Raw genomic sequence first — 21124 nt, forward strand, 5'->3', positions numbered from 1 at the left:
CAACAATTATCCTACAATCGTGATATGCAGTCATATACAGGGTTCTTATATAATAATAATTTGGTCCCCACTCCTTTGGGGTATTTTTTCACTGTATATTTGCACATAATGCGAAATTTGTCCTCTGCATTTAGCCATCCTTTAGCTATTATTACAGGAGCATTACAGCGCTATTAATACAGTGCTCGAGAGCATATAGATCACCGGGGCCCGGGACCTTATGTTTCCCAGGCAGTGTCTCTACCCACTCAGCTACAGCCTGATGGATGGTTATTATGCCAGTTTAAAAAAAAGTTATATTGTTGGTGGGAATAGGCTAATACACTTTCTATTATATTGCAAGCTTTATTTAGATGACTGGGCCTTTATAGCACATACAGGGCAGTGGTTCTCAATGAGGAACCTGATGGGTTCCAGGGGAGCTATAGTTATTAGGAACCAAAAGCACCCATACAGTAACTGTAACTCTGAGAGTACAGGTTCATTTGGTTCTATTTGTGGTTTGACCACTCCATTTCAATTAACATTGAGGATTTTACAGTGTAGATTGGAGTCCCAGAGATTAAACAAATGAATACATACATAAATAATCGTATCAAATAGGGGTCTGTGGACTTTCTCAGTGGTTCTCAACATGGGATCCAGGGACCCCGAGGGGTCATTGAAGGGCTTTCAGGGGGTCCCCAGAAAAATGTGTTAACATATCATCATAATCAGTTTAACCACAAAAATTGCTGATCTACAAGCTGACAATTGTAGCGATGCAAAACATTGTCAGCTTGTAGATTTGCTATTTACAAAAAAAACAAAAAAAAACAAATACAATTTAGAAATGGTTTAACACAAATCTTCTCTTATGTTGAAAAATCCTTACAATTATGAACAATTTTGAATATTTTGAAAATATGGACCCTGGCACAAAATCCTTTGGGGGTCCGCGTTCTAACATTCCAGTTTGGGGATCCTTGACACGAAAATGTTTGAGAACCACAAATGCATATTATCTAACTGGGGGTCCTGTGAAGAATCACTGCCTTTTACCCTGTATCAAGGCTCTGCCCTGTATCAGCTGGACAGGCCCGCCCCGGACAAGCTTCCCTGTGTTTTCATTGGTCAGTTTTGTCGTGCGTATTCTGCTCCTCGCTCTACTATTGGACAGACTCGCCGTCACTCCCTGATTGAGGAAAAAGGTAACGGGCGCACAGCAACCAAACGCAGCATCAACAAGGCATGAAGCTTCTTTAATGTACAAACTTAACACCGACCGCTAATAATCATAATAAAGACAAGGATCGGCGAAGAACAGCGTGCGTCATGGTATGTTTCATAAGGATCATTCTTATATGACGCAAACGTCTTTACTTTGACTGTTTTGGTCTGATGGTGCTCTAGGCAATGTTATGATGATTATTATTCAACCTTTTACATTATGACTGTAATCTACCATTTCAATTATTGTTATTATTTGTGACTGAACAATGTCGAGATGTGAATCTGTTTATTGTCATCAGACAGTCACTGCTTGTCAATCAGTGGGGTTGTAGTAGCCTATGAGGTCCTGTCTACTGTACTGTATGTATGCACATTCCAAGCAGTTTGCCCTACAGTAGATCTCTCTCTCTCTCTCTCTCTCTCTGTTGATGTTTTCAGTATGGTTTTGTGAATCACGCCTTGGAGCTCCTGGTTTTAAGAAATTATGGACCAGAAGTATGGGAAGACATCAAGTGAGTTTCAGAATGGCTTTTACTGTAATAATGTTTAAAAGTGACAAAATGAAGCCAGATCCACATCTACAGCTTAAAAAGTTAGTTATAGCCTACACTATACATGTTTTACTTAACCCATTAAGAACTGAGGCAGATTCTACAAATGCCTTCTAAATCAGTAGTTTGCACACCTTCAAGATTTTTCAAAAATGTTCAAAAATAGCAGAACAAGCTTGCAGTGATTGAGCTTGTAGATCTGCTATTTTTGAATAGCCAACGCAAAAATCTAAAATGACACTGATGCTTTCCCGGTTTTAATGGGGTTTAATAGACTTAAGCTGATGATCAGATCTCTTGGTTTATGCATGTGAATTAGTTTAGACCTTGACACCAAATAGGTTTAATAGCTCAGTTTGCCACACAATACAACAGCCCATCATACAATAACAGTCTCTAAAGAATAAAAAACCCACAACTTGATAAATGCCTGGTTTTCCTTACTTCAAATCTGGGCTTAACATTGCACCATGCATTCCTCATCATTAAACTTTTCTGAGAACTTAAATATTTGGCTGGGTCAAAGCCAAGTTTATTTTTCATCTGCTGCCTATGTGGGCTGTCCTAGACTTGACCCAAGCTGAAAGAACAGTAGTGGCTGCCTTGTGTAAACGTTATGAATAGGTATACTGCATACCCACCAAAAACATCGGTATTTAATATTGATAATGTTATCATTGAAAATGTAACTCTTAATGATTTCGTATGCAATTCATCATACTTGATGGATTTTTTGAACTTTTTCTACAGTTGGTATGTTTGTTCAGCTGTTGCTGCTAGTTCTGTGAAAGTGGTGGCTGCTAGTCAGCCCTTCAAATCTGTTTTGTTTTCTGTTGAAATGTGTTGAAATCACAACCTCAATTACAATTAGCTTTAGTGTACATTGCATTGGTTCACCAACTGTATCAAGCCCCAGGTTACTTTGCTTTTAATAAATAAATAATAAAGTCAGCTAGGGCTGGACGATATGACTTCAAATCTACATCGCGATTATTTCAAACGTTTGCCTTGATTATGAAAATAGCAAATATAGCAGATCTACAAGCTCACAAGCCTTTGCGATGCGACGCCTTATGAGCTTGTAGATTGGCTACTATCACTTTTTTGTTTACGGCAGCGTTGTACAACACAGGGTTAAGTGGTTAATCAGATGTATCGATTTTGTGGATTATAAAAGATGTGTTTGAATTATTTTGTGTCGATTCATTGATATTATAAGAAAAAATTGTTAAAAAAAGAAAACGCGCAATTCTCCATTATACGGTTATAGGTCGGTTATTGGTTCTATATTGGATGCGATATATTTTTGGTTGATTTCCCAGCCCTAAAGTCAGCACACTGCTTGCTCCCACTTTTCATTAATTGCAAGCTCAGTTCCAGTGTTGGGATAGTTACTAAAACATAGTAATATGTTACTTATTACATATTACTTGTTTAAAAAGTAATGTAGTTACTTTACTTATTACTCCCTGCCAAAAGTACCTAGTTACTTATTACTTTAGTTACTTTTTTTTCCACATACATATATATATAATATATATATGTGTGTGTGTGTGTGTGTGTGTGTGTGTGTGTGTGTGTGTGTGTGTGTGTGTGTATATATATATACATGCCACAGTCAGTGACCTATATTATATATAGAGAGAAAATAGCCGACCTACAAGCTTACGGCGCATCTTCATCGGTTAACAAGTCGCTTACAATAAGCAGACATGGCAACACTGATTGTTCCGGTTTAAGGGCGGCCCGCCCTTCCGCAGCTGATAATAATTCACACAGACAAGTGCGCAACGTTTCCGTATCCGCTCTAGACCGGATCAGCAAGCAGCCTGCATAGCAACTCGATCCCAACCAGTCTACCATTATCAACTAGAAGCTCGGCCGCCCCACTAAAATTAAAACGGACTACGGGTAATGGGAGAGGACAAGTGTCTCTTGTTCACAAAAAAGTATGGTTACATGAAATTAATTAATCTCTGTGCAGGGAGGGAAATAGAAATGGGTGCGTCAACCGATCCCGTTCTCCCCCACCGAGGCTCGTGAAAAAAAGTAATAAGTTACTTTTTGAAAAAAAGTAAAGGTAATATTATTACTCAAAACGTGAAAGTAATTAGTTACGTTACTAGTTACTGGGAAAAGGTAATAATATGACTTTAAGTTACATATTACTTTAGTTACTTCCCAACACTGCTCAGTTCATCGATTCACTCCAGTCTGGATCTATATCAAGAATGTATTTATGCATTCCTGAGTGCATCCAACACTGAACTGAGGTTGCAATAAAATGTGGAAGCATATCTACCAATGTGCAGACTTAATTTTATTTGTGTTGATTTTTGATTTCTTGTTTGTCCTGCACTGGGACACTATAGTGGATGTGCATGCACATACCTCTTTTAATGCTAGATTTCAACCTTAGTAAATGTAATTATTAATCATGTAAATGTGGTATGACATCAGTCAAGTCTAATCTTTAGCAAAGTTGCCTATCTGAGCTGTCAACAAAAATGTATCTGCTAAATAATTAAACAAACTTTCTTTCAGGAGGGAAGCCCAGCTTGATGTTGAGGGTCAATTCCTTGTTAGAATCATATATGATGATTCCAAAACATACGACCTTGTTGCAGCTGCAAGTAAAGTTCTTAGTAAGTGTCCTAATCATGTTGTATTTTGTAATCCCTCACTTTTGTCCAGTGTCCATACTAGTGGCAGTCAGCTGATATACAGTATCAGTACACAGTATCTGAATCTATAATATCTAAATATTGGTGGGGGTGAAACAGATAACAGAATGCAACTGGTACTGTATAGAAACATTATTTTCTTATAACTGGCTACCTTAGTTATAAACTGATGAGCAATGCATATCTTTTCAGAGATCAATGCAGGTGAAATTTTGCAGATGTTTGGGAAAATGTTCTTCGAATTTTGCCAAGAATCAGGATACGATACCATCTTGCGGGTTTTGGGGTCTAATGTTCGTGAATTCCTGCAAGTAAGTACATGTAGGCTTTTCATTTATATAATTAGCAGGAGAGCTGAATAAAAGTAGAAAATGTAGTGTTCTTGTGCAGTTTTCACCATAACACAACCTGCAATGACCCCATTTAGACCTGTTGCAACCTGTGCGTCTTTACGCCTGATTTATAGTTGAAAATGTATACTTGAAAAATCTACGTGAAAATAGCCTCTAAAAGCTCACAATAATATATAACACCTATAATGACATGCCAGAAATAGGGACACTAGGATTAATATGGACAAATAAACATGATTTCCTATTCTTTGATGTCATTTTCAGAATCTGGATGCCCTGCATGACCACCTGGGTACCATCTATCCAGGGATGAGGGCTCCTTCATTTCGCTGCACAGATGCAGAGAAGGGGAACAACCTGATCCTTCATTACTACTCAGAGAGGGAAGGTCTGCAGGACATTGTCATCGGCATTATTAAGACTGTTGCTCAACAAATCCATGGAACAGAGATAGAGATGAAGGTCTGCTTGCTTACTGCTATATTATTTGTCCTTGTTACTGAAAGGTGGTGTGATATTTCTGGTTGTTAAAACAAGTGTTAAATAGCTCTATATTTTGTTAATAATCATTGCCATGGAGCGTTGTTCATTAACAGGGGTCTCCCCTTCTCTCCAGCTCTTTAGCAAACAGAAAATACATTTTCAGGCTGTCCAATCAGGACAGAGAACTATACCGGATACAGGATAAACAAGTAAAATTGGAAGTGATGAAACAAAAAAGGAGCAAAGTTAATTTTGTGTTTATTAAAAAGCTGGAGAGACAGTGCTACTGAACAAAAACTTGTACTACTGTATCCAAAATATAGAGCTTTTTGCTTTAACCAAAAAATATAACTGCAGCTTGAAGTCAAACATAAAACATCACAAGTTGATAACGTCATACATTTACTCGGCTCCCGAAAACACATAACTTGATTGTTCCCAATCACATTTTAACCACTTAAACCCTACAGTGTCTACTTCATTGAATGGGGTCCCTTCATGTGGTGGTTATTGAGTGTAATGTTTCATTTCGATGCTTGCAAGCATTTTTTTGTGTGTGTAAGGAAGTAATGGAAAACTCGAATCATAATGTTACAGAACACTACAATAACATTCCAGATAATTCAGTTCCAAATGCCCAAATGGGAAAAGCACCGTCCGATGATAAATCCAGCAATGAGTTTAAGTAAGGCTTTTGGCTATAACGTCTATGAGTCAGAGCATATATTTAGATCTGAGTTAGGGTCTGCTGCTGCAGAAGTCTTTCAGACAGTTTTTTGAATTAATTGTATGTTGTTAGATCATTAGTCTTGCCTGTACACATTCATTTTGTAGCTGGGGACTTATTCTCTGGCATCTCAACACAATTAGATTTTGACTGATCTATCTCAGTATCAACAACATTAGCTGCTGGATGATACAGCTCCAACAGTTTTTCATAGTCATGTTAATATGCATACCCTATATTAGAGACGATAATTGACTTGACCAATACAGTAACTGTGGAATTCGATGTATCATTCGATCTATCAGTGTTGCCTGTATTAGCAGGAGAACTTGATTTAAGAGGATGTGGTTTTACATCACACCCTCTAATAGGAAGCTCTGTGCAATGAAACTACCTGAAAATGACAAGAGACAGCCCAAAATGTGACACCTCGTTTCTGGAAATATTACCCACTGTTACCGTAGCAACAGAACACAGACAGCATCTTGACGTCAGCATGCCGTGTGTGCCAATAAACCCTTGAACAATATCCTTGAAACATATATTTTACTAACTCCATCTATATACTGCATCCATCTGTCTGTCTGTCTGTCTGTCTGTCTGTCTGTCTGTCAGTCAGTCAATCTATGTATCTATCTTATCTATCTATTCTGTGTGAACCAGTGGTTCTCAAAGTGGGGTCAGGTTGGGATTGATTGATTGATTGATTGAGTGATTGATTGAATACTTTATTAGTCCGAAATGTAAACAGCACTTTACAAGCTAAAAGGATAACATAAAAAAGTCTGCTATTTAAAAAAAAATCTTTGGCACAAAATATTTTCAGACGGATAAATTCATAATCATTTCCTTGACGTGAAAACATCAAGGAACCACTGATCTATATGCTGGTGTACACGTCCACGTTGTGCAGGTGGTGCAGCAGAAGAGCGAGGAGTGTGACCACATCAAGTTCCTGATCGAGGAGAAGGAGTCGGAGGAGGAGGCGCTCTACGAGGATCTGGATGGCGTCGAGGAGAACGGCACCCAGGAGACGCGGATCAGCCCCTACACCTTCTGCAAGGCCTTCCCCTTCCACCTCATGTTTGACAAGGACCTCATGCTCACACAGTGCGGGGACGCCATTTATCGAGTGCTGCCGCAGGTGAGGATTTAAACCCAATACCGGTGCTCTAGGCATGTCACACTTATTGCATAATGGGCCTAATCGTAATTATTTAAGACAATCACAATTATTTTGCTCAATCGTCATAATCGTTTCCATGTTGAAAAATGTTCATACATTGTCAAACGTTTAGTTTTTTGGGGGGGAAATAGCAGATATCGCGCCGCGTTGTGAGCTTGTAGTTATTTGTTGCAATTTTTGTTTACAAGCTTAAAAAACAAACAGAAATGTAATTTTTATGTTCCATTAACAGTGTTAATTGCACTCGCAGTTATTTGTAGGACAATTAGTACAAATTTGTAAAAATCATGATCACGATAGCCCTACCCAATACGGTGCTTGTGTTTTTTATTGTATGATTTCTGAGTGTATACATTTAGTACAAAGAGTGTACAAATGCCACCAAATGGAAGGGTGCAATTACTTTCTGATAGATGAATGAACACTGGATTTCACAGTGTAGGATCCATTTTTACTCACTCAGAGTTAAATGAACACTGTTTGACTGGGTAGTTGGTCAGTTAACAACAACATTATATCACATTATCGCATGATTACAGTCATTAGAGCGCTAATAAAGCAGAGCTTTATTAGCGCTCGGAAAAGAGAGATAGTTCGGAAAAGAGAGATAGTTCGGAAAAGAGAAATAGTTCTCGGAAAAGAGAAATAGTTCCCACAGTCAACGGAAAACAATTTGTAATCTTATAATTATACTTCATTGCAGTGGTATAGCTTGAAAATCAGTTATTTTGACGCGCAACACCGTCATGCACTGATCTATGAATGAGGCTTTTGTCATGTGTCATTCAAGCATGTGTTTGGATTTGATCTCCTAGCTTCAGCCTGGTACCTGTAACCTCCCTGCAGTGTTCTCCTTGGTCCGTCCACACATCGACTTCAGTTACCACGGCATCCTCTCTCACATCAACACTGTCTTCGTTCTGAGGAGTAAGGTACATCTAACAACCTTTGGTCAGCCTTTTGTCTTAACAACTTAAAGGGATAGTTCATCCCCAAAATGACTTTTTTTCCTATCGATTAGTCACCTTGACTTGAATTCATGGATATTGTTTTGTTTTAGTCGCATTCCTAAGCCAATAATTTGATGACCGGCAGCGGTTCCGGTAGGAGACACAAAGAGTCTCCTTTGTGTCTCCTACCGGAACCGCTGCCTACCGGTCCACTGGTCATCAAATTATTGGCTTAGGAATGCGACAAAAAACAAAAAATATGTTCATTCAAGTCTCCATGGGGTGACTAATCGATAGAAAAGAAGTATTTTTTGGGGTGAACTATCCTTTTAAACCCGTTTGCTGGGGAAAACATATAGCAGATTGGCTATTTTCAGTGAAGATATTTAATGTAGAGTGAAAACACAAAAGACACTAGTATAGTTAGAGCCCTGAGGTACTCTGCTCAACAATGTATGGGTTTTAAGTGGTTAACCTCTTGAGGAAGGTCCTTGTTATGGACAAGTCATCAAAATGCAGCCCACTGGCTAGACTTTAGAAAAGGCTTTTTATTACCATTGTAGTCCATCCCGTGTCATTCAAACTCGATTGTGTCATTGACTAAATTGAATGCAGCACAGATTTCCCACTATTGGAGTTACTGTAAGGCTTTCGGTATAATGACAGTCTCCAAAAGATGAAACCACGGGAGATCTGCAAGACACTGAAGTTCAAAATTGAAAATGGATAACTACAGATAATGGATGCCATTATTTGTTGATATAGGGGGAGGTGTACACTCCACGAGCAGGCTATTATGTCCCCACTCCTGCCCATAAAACACATTCAGTGTTAAATTGGAAATCTAAACGTATGCTTCAGAGTTAAAGCAGAGCATGTATAGCTGTTATTTGTTCGTGAAAATGAAATATGGAGGTATTTATCCTAAAAGAAGACTGTTGCTGTGTGATTTAAAAAGTGAAAGTGGGATGTCATTTAGAAGGCACATGGTGCAGAAAGCTCTGAGAGTCAGGAGCGTTTATGTTCTGTGTGTGCAGTTAGAACAAGTACTTCTCTGTGATGACAGAACCCAGTAACAAGGCTGTCATTTGCATCCCTCAACACGGTGGTTCTCCTGATGCAAAATTGTGGAGAAAAAAGGGGTAAAAAGCGGTTAAAGTCTCAGTCTGTGATTTTTCTGCAACTGGTTGGCTGTATGTGGAACCACAGGAACACCATGATAATACTGAACTGAAATATCATAGTTTTACATATCATGCTAATAGTTTAGGAAATAGAGCGCTAGTGTGGGGGCTCCTTTCATGCCGTTTCACAAGATTGGGACGTTTTTGCTTGAATCCCTGTTTACTTCCTTGACATTTTGGATTTTTGTGGCTTTTTGATTGCCTGCACGAGGGAAGAGAGAAAGCAATTTGGTGTGCGTGTTGCTTCCACTTTCCTTGCTAGTAGTGTCAGCAACGAAATACCACACACTAACTGTAGCTCCATAAACAGTTGTAATCCCTTAATCAACAAATTACAGCAATGTCTCGACAGTGAACTATCGTCATCAGGATATCCTGAGATACCATGATGAAGATAGTTGGGATTAATGGGGTGATTAAAAGACTTTTAAAGAAAAAATAACCTCACATCCTCCGTCTCTTGATGCTGAGCCAAACTGTATGAACAGAATCATGAAGACAAAGCGGGGACTCGCAACTAACTTTTTTTGAATGCTCCAAGTTTTTATTTGCGACAAACAGCAGATACGACGTTTCGACCCTTTCAGCCTTTTTCAAGTGATTAAAAGACTACATGAAGATAGTGAGTGTGTGGTATATTAAATGCTACATTGAAACCTGGGATTAGCTAACAACAGAAGTTTAAACTACCCTATATTCCAGTATGTTAAACTGCTCAGAGTATTTATGTAGGCCACATGTGTATATCTTACTGTTTAAAAATATCTTACTGCACATTCTTTAATCTAGATGCTAGATACTAAACACCCTCTTGCCAACTTTATCTTTTATCTTTATTTTTCTTATTTTTCACAACATCCAGTATTATCATTATTATTATCTTGTTTTTATATTGTATTGTTGTTAACACTGTCTTGGGGAATATGCCACACCAACATTTCGCTGGTTGTACATAATATGTGACAAATAAAACCCTCTTCAATCTTGAAAATACACCATTAATCCAAACAGAGTCTACATGAATGTTTTGATTGTACAGAATGGAATGTGTTCATAGACCTTTTTTTCTGGTTTCTGGTTATTTTAGAGAAGTATGCTGGGGCTGACGCTAAAAGCCAAGTGGCCATAAAATCTGTCAACGTCCTTATGCATGAGAGAAATATATCTTTTCATGACGGAAATGTGGTTCATAGATTACAACAGAAAATCTAATGTGAAGGCAGGAAAATGAGGTGGGAATGTGAAAAAACTAGGGTATGTCAAGTTCCTAACTCAAATAATAAAAGCAGTTGAGCTGAATTAGTAAGACCGTCTAGTTTTAGATAGTATATGAAATGTTTTCTCCACTTCTTTCAACTTCTTCTCTTAAGGCATTATTATGATGTTGTAACAACCAGTTTAAGAGTAGTCTCTCAAGCCGGTCTCTAACTCTGCCTCGCAAAAGTTGTGTGACTTGAGCTGTCAACTTCTTTCCTTTCCGTTCATGAAAATATATGTATATATTTTTTTAAAGATATTTCTTTTGGGCTTTTGTGCCTTTATTGACGGGATAGTTGGCTGAAATGGGGAGAGAGGTGGGGAGTGACATGCAGCAAAGGCCGTCGGGATTGTGACTCGAGCCCACGACACGCTGTCAGCCTACTTTGGAGACTAGGTGCCCGGACCGCTACACCAGCGGTTTCATGAAAATATATTTTAAAGCATCTTTAAAATACACGTTTGAATTTCCATGTATTTTTTGCAGCTAATTACAGTAGATAGGTTTTGGCTACTTTGGTTTCCAGTAGGAGTTATTTAGACAACAGCAAAGGATAAATAGAAATGTGTGTGAGACAAAAATTCTGTGAGTCAACCGTCCTTCTTGATAGACTAGTGTAAGAAACAGAAAAGCATGCTGTTATACAGTACATTGCACCTGTCTGCCAATATCGTCTGTGCTAGCATAAGCTTGCATTATCCTGTGTTTTACTGCATTTCCCTCTGAAAATTAATAACCAATGTTCTATAACGGTTTTCCTCGTGTCATTTCTGCAAAGCAGTAGTCTGATATAGTGTTTTGCATATCTATGGATGAATTCACTATAAAATGACACGCTCCAGTCTCCATTGATTGAAAATGTGATGTAACCCTGACAGGAGGGCCTGCTGAATGTGGAGACTGTGGAAAATGAGGACGAGCTTACCGGGGTCGAGATCAGTTGTCTCAGGCTGAAAGGACAGATGATTTATTTGCCGGAGGCTGAGAACATCCTTTTTCTCTGCTCACCCAGGTACTGTAGACATGGGGTTCTCAATGTTTTTATGTTTTCAGGCCGTGACCCCCCAAAATAATCAAACCCCCCCACCCCCACCCTGCGACAAGCACATGGAATTGTAGGAGTTGAGGCATTCAATTATGTTTGACTCGGTTCCAAAGATAAATATTGTGGAAAATAGCAGATCTACAAGCTGTGAGCTTGAGACCCCCACCAGAGACCCTGTGGTTTAATTACTTCCTCTTCCGTGTTTGACATGGAGGTACATGCATGAATGAACATATCTTCTATACATTACAGATCTTAATTCAACTACTGTATGTGAATCACGGGTAAAGATGTTGAAATGATACCCTAGACATTTTGAATTACAAAATGTCATTGCTATAGATTAGAACAAATCACAGACTAAAATTCTAAATTCCAACGTAGCCCCTAATGTTATAAAATGTAATGAGATGTAATCGATGCATTCATTCTGCTTTATGCCATTTTCATTCATTCTGCTATACTTGTTAAAACTTGCATACTATAGCTGTAAATAATTCAAATAAAGACGCATATTGGTAGCAGTAACGTTATGATTACCAGCATCACCTAATGACCTTGATTCTAATGACAACTAATTGTGTGTTTTTCTTTTCTGTTTTGATCTCCACTCTCCTTGTGGTTAGCGTTATGAACTTGGATGATCTTACACGAAGAGGGCTTTACCTGAGTGACATACCCCTGCACGATGCCACACGTGACCTGGTGTTGCTGGGGGAACAGTTCCGTGAGGAGTACAAGCTGACCCAAGAGCTGGAAATCCTGACTGATCGTCTACAGCACACACTCCGAGCCCTGGAGGATGAGAAGAAGAAAACGGATAGGTTTGAACCTCTTTTCCCCCCCTTCTCTTAATGGGCCATCAGTCCAGTCTACAAACCAAACATATATGTTTTATTATAGGCAATGAGGGGCTTTCCCCTGACCATAGTATATTATAATTATACATGAATGTACCATCACAAACCACCACCAGTATCAGGTTTGCCCCAAAGCAGATTGACCCAAACTCCTGGTATAAGAATATGTTGTAAATAATTTTAACGTGTACTGTGACATAATTTGTGCAATAGCTGATACACAGTGTGTCCATAATATGATTTTAAGTATCAACCCATTTAGTAAGTAGATAGATATTTAACTATGTATATGCTATGTATATACAAGCTTTTACCCTTCTGTCTGCTACCTCACGCAACTTAACTGATAATAACAATTATTACTGGGTTATTACATATGTAAAAGTATAAAATATGAAGTAAGAGCATGGGGTGTGATTTTACCCTGTACTTGCTATTGCAACACAGAACCACTGTTATTTTAGCCAGATACAGTATGTGTGTTTAAATGTGAAAGGCAGAGTGGTTACTTGTTGTTTCTCTATATGAAGAAGACTAGCAAGAAGACATTATTCATTTGAAAAGACAAAACAGAAGAAAGACAAAGAGGGAAATAAAATAATATAACTTAATATTAATATAAAGGGGCAAGCAGGTCTTAACCCATTCAATCCGGGAACGCATCTCTGTCATTTTAGATGTCATCTGCTATTCAAAAATAGCAGATATACAAGCTAATAGCGCGGCACTCGGTGAGCTTGTAGATCTTAGCCTGATTATCAGCCTGAAGCTGCGTGGAGCTTCAGTCTGAAATTGGCTGCAGTGTCGGCGATTGCAAGGGGGAGGGGATTCGAATTTCCCTAAACCAATCACAAGAGATCCACGGATCCGCCTGCATCTGACGTCGTCGCACAGCTTGTTTTAGTGGATATTCGCTGATTGGTTTGTCGTTAGACCCACCCCCACCTCTGACTCTCATTGGACGGTACTGGAGGGTATCGAAGATATCCTAGGCTCACATTCAACAACAATTTGTGCAAATCTTTTAATATATATATTTTTTTTAATCGAAAAATAGCAGATCTACAAGCTCGTAGCTTGTAGATCTTGCTATGAGCCTGTATATCTGCTATTTTTGAATAGCCAAAGTATAAAATAATGGTTATAGCGTACATCTAAAATGACACAGATGTGTTCCCGGAAATAAACACATGCATGTTGTATTATGGCTGTAGGACTGCAGGACCTGCTACAGCAGTGGTTCTCAACCACTGGGCCGGGGGCCCACTGGTGGGCTGCGAGGGTATCGCAATTAATGATGATATAACATTGATATTAAAAAATCACACCCAGTGTGAAGGTAGCGGCGCCTTTGATACATTATGTCATCAATATGTGTTTATAATGTGTTTATAGCCATGTGTCACGTGAAGCTTGACCAATCACTTTGTTGACGGGTCTGACCAATCAGAACGTTGATGGTTCTGACCAATCAGAACGTTGACGGGTCTGACCAATCAGAACGTTGACGGGTCTGACCAATCAGAACGTTGACGGGTCTGACCAATCAGAACGTTGACGGACAAAGTCAGGTATAGAGCAGGATCCGCTCTATACCTAAAGGTATAGAGCGGCTAGCGCCGCTAAAAATCACACCCAGTGTGAAGTGGGCGGTGTGTGGTCATCACAACATGACTCACTTTAAAAAAAAGGATAAATGACTTTTTTTAAAGTCCATACTGCTATTCATAGGGCTGCACATGTGTCATGTGTTTCGCTAGCCAATCACAGTCCTGAATTTGCAAAGTCAGCCAATCACATTACAGTTAGTGGTGATGACACTAGCTGTAATGTGATTGGCTGATATGAAAAAAGTATCGATTTGCATTAACAATGGAAGGGTTAGGGGGTACACTAATTTTTTGGTCGGTGTCCAAAACTCACTTATAGGGGGCGGCTACACCGCCCCAAAAATCACACCCAGTGTGAAGAGAGTGGTGCCTTTGAAAGTGTAACTGGTTGCATCCGCAACAATCAGCAACAATATGTTGACACGTGACAACACATTGTCACGTGAAGCTTGACCAATCAGCCGTGCTCAAACATACGGACGGACATACGGACACACGTACAAAGTCAAATGTAGGAGTGGTTGGCACCACTCAAAAATATATATACGTCATGGTATTCTCTCTTTAAACCGCGTGATACCCGATAAATAGGAACTCCAAGTATACTATGTTAGTTCCATTGATCCAAGCCTGAACACAATCGATTGATTGATCATTAAAATAAACATGCTCTGAAAATGCATGCGTCCCACCCATCTGACCACCATCTGACCATGGGTGGGCCACGAAGACTTTCAAGATTTTCAAGTGGGCCCTGATCCAGAAAAGGTTGAGAACCACTGAGCTCTATAGTACAGTCACAATCTATTGTTACACATATTTGCATTAACCCATTCAGTCCGTGAACGCATCGACAAATGTCTTCTAAATCAGTTTTCTGAAAACCGTATGTTGCTATAATAATATCAGTGGTTCTCAAACATTTTCATGTCAAGGACCCCCAAAATTATATGTATTTGGTCGCAGACCCCCATCTCAAAATATTTTGTTCCAGGGACCCCCAGAAGCAAAGATTTGAGTTACAAATGTTTGCTTTAAAAATATATGTATTCAAAGATTTGCACACATTTTCATAATTTTTCAAAAATAGCAGATCTACAAGCTTGTATATCTATAAGTATGAAATAATGGTTATAGCTAAAATCTAAAATGACACAGATGCGTTCCCGGTCTTATTGGGTTAACTATTCCACAGGTCCATGTCATTTTGAGCCTACAGTTGACTCTGGCTTTCCATAAAGGATCTGTCCTGGCAATCTGGCAACAGCAGCAGGACACAACTGAAGTGGAATGCACTTTCTGCTCAGCAAGAGCTATTGCAACCCCATCTTCTCATAGGAGGAAGACTTTGTCTTCGCTGTTGAAATCCATTATTATTCCTCGTGTCATACTCTACTCTGAAAGTGCCTTGGGAGATTATTCAGGCTCACAACATTGATTAGAATCCTGGGCTCCTCTATAAATATTTAAGAGCAGCGCTTTTCCACTGCTTTTCAGTGCTTTCGTGGTTTCTGATGATGAAAGCATGTGATTATTCTAAGTACTAAGTCCGAAATGCATAGCAAATGTGTGTGCATGTGGTGGCACGTTTACGTTTGTATTATCTGACCTTCTCAATTCTGATGCATCTTTTAAGACATTTTCCCTTTTTGACAGTCTGCCATGATCTAACCGGTTACCATAGAAACAGCACCCCCCCTGTCTGAGAAGAACAGCGTGTGTTAAGAATTTAGAGATAGGTGTGGAGTGTTGTTCAAGTTAAATGCCATCCCAATATCATACTGCTGGACAGACCCTGGGGCGTGTTTGGTGTGTTACGCGTCTGCATGAGTGCACCGTCACATTTCTCTTAATCTATGCATGGTCTTTGCCTCTTTTTAGGCTGCTGTATTCCGTTCTGCCCCCGTCTGTGGCCAATGAGCTGCGACACAAGCGGCCAGTCCCAGCCAAACGCTATGACAACGTGACCATCCTCTTCAGCGGCATTGTAGGGTTCAATGTCTTCTGCAGCAAGCATGCCTCCGCCGAGGGGGCCATCAAGATTGTCAACCTGCTCAATGATGTTTACACACGATTCGACATCCTGACAGACTCTCGGAAGAATCCATATGTGTACAAGGTCAGCAGCGCAATTTCTATGTAGGAGAGAATAATTGCTTTATCATGCAAATTTCCTATATGTATTGGAATATCCATTATACTATACAACCCTGATAAAGATCCATATGTACATCAGACATTCCTTGGTGGAATTTGATTGCTTTAACCATGGTCCTGTGACCTATATTCACCAGCTCTGAAATAATATGCAGTTTTAGCCCATACAAGTCAGTAACATGCAAAGTATTTTAAAGTATATTCATTGACTGACTAGGATGCGTCCTTGTAAGAAAGGTTGTACCAACTTACAAACAAAATGTAGTTTTGCAGAGGGACTGCACCATTTTACCGTCCTCATGCAGCAGATTTATACTTCAGGCTTTCAGACAAGAATGCACTTTGAGAAGTCAAACAGACCATGCCACTTCCAAGGGATGGGTTTCAGGCAGTGGGTCACCAAAAGAAGTAATATTTACTCTACAACCTCAATGACTAGGTGGTCCCAGGTTTTTTTTAACTGCCCTCTAAGAGGCCCTGGATGTCTTAAGGCTGACGTAAGTGTTTAAGTGTTTGTCTCAAGATGTTTCAGTTTGATTGTGGCTGTGCTGTTGGAGAACTGCCATTGTTACTCAGTGGGACCATGTGATGTCACGTGAAACAAAAGCAAACTGTGGTTTGATGACACCCAGCTGATGGCGTGAAGATGGATAATTGCATGGTGGTGTTCTTTCTACAGGTTGAAACAGTGGGTGATAAGTACATGACAGTGAGTGGTCTCCCAGAGCCGTGCACCCACCATGCCCAGTCAATCTGCCACCTGGCTCTTGATATGTTGGAAATCGCTGGGCAGGTCAAAGTGGATGACGAACCAGTACAGGTACACACAGGCCATATATACTTCGTTGTACGATGAATAGCTAAACTAGCCGATCTATAAGCTCACATCACGGTATATTATGATGCTTGTAGATCTGCTATTTTACCATCTTTTACTATTCCTGCCTATAATGACATGCCTGAAAGGTTGAAAGTGGTTACAGGACCATATACCAGTCAATTATGATTTATTTCCATTAGCAGAGATTGCTCTTGTCTTCCAAACATCTGGTTTGTACACAGTAAGCAGTGTACAATTTAGTAGATCTCGCCTACATTTTGTAACGTCATTCAATGTCAGTCATCTTGAAACAGTGTCGAAAAACAATCTTTAAAGTTGCCAGGTATAGGTAATTCACACTTTGAAAGTCACTACACTTTCATGTAAAATGACTGCATTCCTCTAAAGCAAGCCTTAAGATTTGTGCAATGTTATCCAATTAATCTGTGAAAATAGTAAGTACGAAATAATTCAAATTTGAGCATTTAACGATACAGTGAGTTTTAGCTAACACTGACAAAAATGTTCAGGTACATCCTGTAACTTTTATTGAATATGGAACTAAATGTTTAAAAACACAATACCTAAAAACTGAAGCAATTTTCGTAAAATGTATACGAAGTGGCCGATGTTGACAATTGAGTAGCACTGCTATGGTCCTTCAGCATTCAAGACATTACTGTTTTTCACAACAATAGATTCATCCAAATGCAATATTATTATATATGTAAAACTTACATTATAAAATGTAACAGCACATCACACCACCACCTACTCTACACACGCACGCACGCACGCACACACACACACACTATATATATTTTGTTGTTGTTTTGTTAGAAATAGAAATAGAAAAGCATGACAGCATAATAAATGTGGTTCATTAAAACCCAATTATCTCTTTGTCCATCGGACCATTTTGATTAGTGATTGCAGCAGTATAATGATCTTAAATGAGTCTGTGCAACTGAACACATTTCCATTCAGACATAACAAGCAGGAAAAGCTTTGATGTAAAACAGCAGACTTTTGTTTAACTTGAACTGTTGAGTTTGTTATTGTATCAATGACTGTTGGGACTTAACTTTGGAAAATAATGTCTGTTTAACAAAGGCCTGTTTATGAGGCACATGGCATTGGCTGAAGAGGAGTCCAATATTAGCCATGGAGACAGTCTCAAATCATCTCACCACCCTGTGGTTAAAAATAGATTCCCATTAAATTTATTCCAAACTCTGAGGTTTTTTTCTCACATCCTCAAGCTGGAGACAATAAGCGGTAGATGTGAAAATGTAAATATTAGGCCATATGTTCTATGAAAAGCATGAGAGGACAACCAGAGGTGTTTTACAATTTTTTAGGATTTAAAACCCGACTGCATCAGTTTGTCCATATACTGATTTATGGAGACGCTAACCTTAAGATGACCCACTGAAATTTTCCAAAACATTTCAGCAGTCAGTTGAGGGACTGCTGATTTATGACAACAGACAGTAGGAGTAACAGGAGACATTAAGCTGGGTTACAGACTAGTTGTCATCATATTTTATTTATCTCTGAGCACAATTAATTTACAAAGGTCTCTGTTTAAGTTTTACATTGACCAATTATAATAAAATGTTAGTCTATGTATAAACACTAACAGTGCATTTATTCAAGATTAAGCAATAGATGTCAAGGTTGTTTTGCCTTAAGAAAATTAATGAATCCATAATTTGCCAGCGACTAATCACCTACCACCATCCCTATGTGTTGTGTGTAATTATTGTGATTACGCCTACAGTGCATGTTTCCTCAGCAATTGTCAGTATTGTAGATAAGTATGTAATATTTTTGGCCATAGTTGAACATTTGTTTAGAGCTGGGCATACAGTATTTACATTTTGGCATACTGTTTCTCAAATTATACTTATGCCATCCACAGTGGAAATGTAATGCAGTTTCAGTCAGGTATTGTGGTCTCTTTGCAGATTACTATTGGGATCCACACAGGAGAAGTGGTGACTGGGGTGATTGGTCAGAGAATGCCCCGCTACTGCCTTTTTGGAAACACAGTCAACCTCACCAGCCGCACAGAAACTACTGGTGACAAGGGGAGAATAAATGTCTCTGAATACACTTACCGGTGAGATCAACTACCTTTGCATATCAGATCTGTGGCACATTATCATAGAATGATAATGATAATGATCATTTATATCTGCTCTTGTACAATAATCTTGCTATGGTGTATTGACTAGCTCATTTATTTTGTTTTTGTTGTATGACACGGTCATTCCACAAAGTCAACCCTAAGATTTGTGTAAAATAGCTTCAAAATAATCTCATTAGATGGTAATGAAGACTAATATAATGCTTTTTTTTATACTGGAGGGTTAAAATCCCCTGGTGGAATCCATTAAATGAGTGAACAACCCACAATTAAGAAGAGACTACCTTTTTTGGTGTCCTTTGCAGACCCTGACAAGTTGCATGGATGAAGTGTGCCTTTTTGTTGAAATCATGTTCCAGGTGTTTGCAGTCTGCTGAGAACGCTGACCCTCAGTTCCATCTGGAGTATCGTGGACCGGTCACCATGAAAGGAAAGAAGGAACCAATGCAGGTGTGGTTTCTGTCCAGGAAAAGTACAGACACAGAAAATTAAACATGTTTAGTACTTTCTTGCAACTCAAGTTCAACTTCAGTTGGAGATGAGTGATGTTTTATTGCTTATTGATTCCTAATCCGAGAAGTCATGATAACAAACACTATTAAAGCTACAATCCGGGACATATTAGTGAATAAAAGGTTATTTTAACCAATCTGTATTGTAGAGTGTGTTTTACCCAGTAGTGTAAAGTAACTAAGTACATTTACTCAAGTACTGTACTTAAGTAAAACTTAAGTTTGTAGGTCTTTTTTTTACTTTACTGGAGTATTTCCAATGTTCAGTACTTTTACTTCGACTCCACTACATCTGAGAGGAAAATATTGTACTTTTACACCACAACAATTATTTGAAAACTTTAGTTACTGTCACGGTGCGGGGCAGAGAAGTGTAGGACCCAAGCGCAGACAGTGAGCAGAGACAGAACGAATCAGATGCAGGGGGATTTATTACTTAAACAGGGAATGAAAGGGCAACAGGTAACAGACAGAACACTGCAACAACATTAATGAACCAACACAGACTGGAAACAGAGGGGCATATACATAGACAGGGACTAACTAGGCACAGGTGAGAACAAAGGACAATTAACACATGATTGGCTGTAACAGAACAAGACACAGGTGAACTACAATTGCAAAGACATACTGGTGAGACAAGACAGGAAGCAACAACTAGGGCAGACAGGAAACACCAAGACAACACTACAGAATAAGGGTACAAGGAGAACAGGGAACAATACAACAGGAAGAGTGGCCAAAAGGGTCCAATACCATATAAGGTCAGACACGGGCTAAATAATAAAGTCACAGTCCACGGTCCGAGTAGCGGACCGTGGCAAGTTACTAGTTACTTTGTAGATTTGGATTATTATTACAAGACATAGGCGTTACCCACTTCTTTTGAAAATTGCCGATCTACAAGCTCACAATGCGTCGTGATGCGATGCATTGTGAGCTTGTAGATCTGCTATTTTTGAATTGTATACGATTTTTGAAATCCAGGCTTTTACTTGTAACAGAGTATTCTACATTGCAGTATTGATACTTTTACTTAAGTAAAGAATGCACATCTGCAGTGGTTGGAAGTGGTCTCCCCTACTCGTTTTGACCCTGGTGTCGGGTAGGACACCTACTGATTTGTCAATACGATTGTTTTAAACAGATGGTGCACCAGACTGGACACCAGTTGCACGCCATGTTGTAGTTCAAACATCATTGCAATTACCTCTCTCCATTGAGAGAGAGACAACAGACATGAAACACGGGAATTGTAGCTTTAATAGATGTTCATTTTGATGCAAGAAATATTAGACCACACCAAATAATAAAATAAAGTCAGTTATTTATAGGTAGTATTTTCTATAAGAACATCTAACAGCTGAAGATATTTTCCAT

At 39.1% G+C, this 21124-nt stretch overlaps 1 protein-coding gene across 1 annotated transcript; it reads left to right on the forward strand.

The window, feature by feature from the left end:
• The first annotated feature begins 1183 nt into the window (after positions 1 to 1183).
• Positions 1184 to 20055, forward strand: gucy1b1 (guanylate cyclase 1 soluble subunit beta 1). Its single transcript, XM_084077611.1, has 13 exons — positions 1184 to 1317; positions 1651 to 1724; positions 4308 to 4408; positions 4640 to 4758; positions 5065 to 5262; positions 6924 to 7154; positions 8012 to 8128; positions 11467 to 11600; positions 12260 to 12457; positions 15985 to 16222; positions 16940 to 17080; positions 19051 to 19205; positions 19592 to 20055. Exons 1-13 carry the CDS (start codon positions 1315 to 1317, stop codon positions 19722 to 19724), a joined length of 1842 nt encoding a protein of 613 aa, XP_083933737.1. The 5' UTR covers positions 1184 to 1314; the 3' UTR covers positions 19725 to 20055.
• The last annotated feature ends 1069 nt before the right edge of the window (positions 20056 to 21124 follow it).

The sequence above is a fragment of the Gymnoscopelus microlampas genome, assembly GCF_963454915.1.
Source record: "Gymnoscopelus microlampas genome assembly, chromosome: 2".
NCBI lineage: Eukaryota > Metazoa > Chordata > Actinopteri > Myctophiformes > Myctophidae > Gymnoscopelus > Gymnoscopelus microlampas.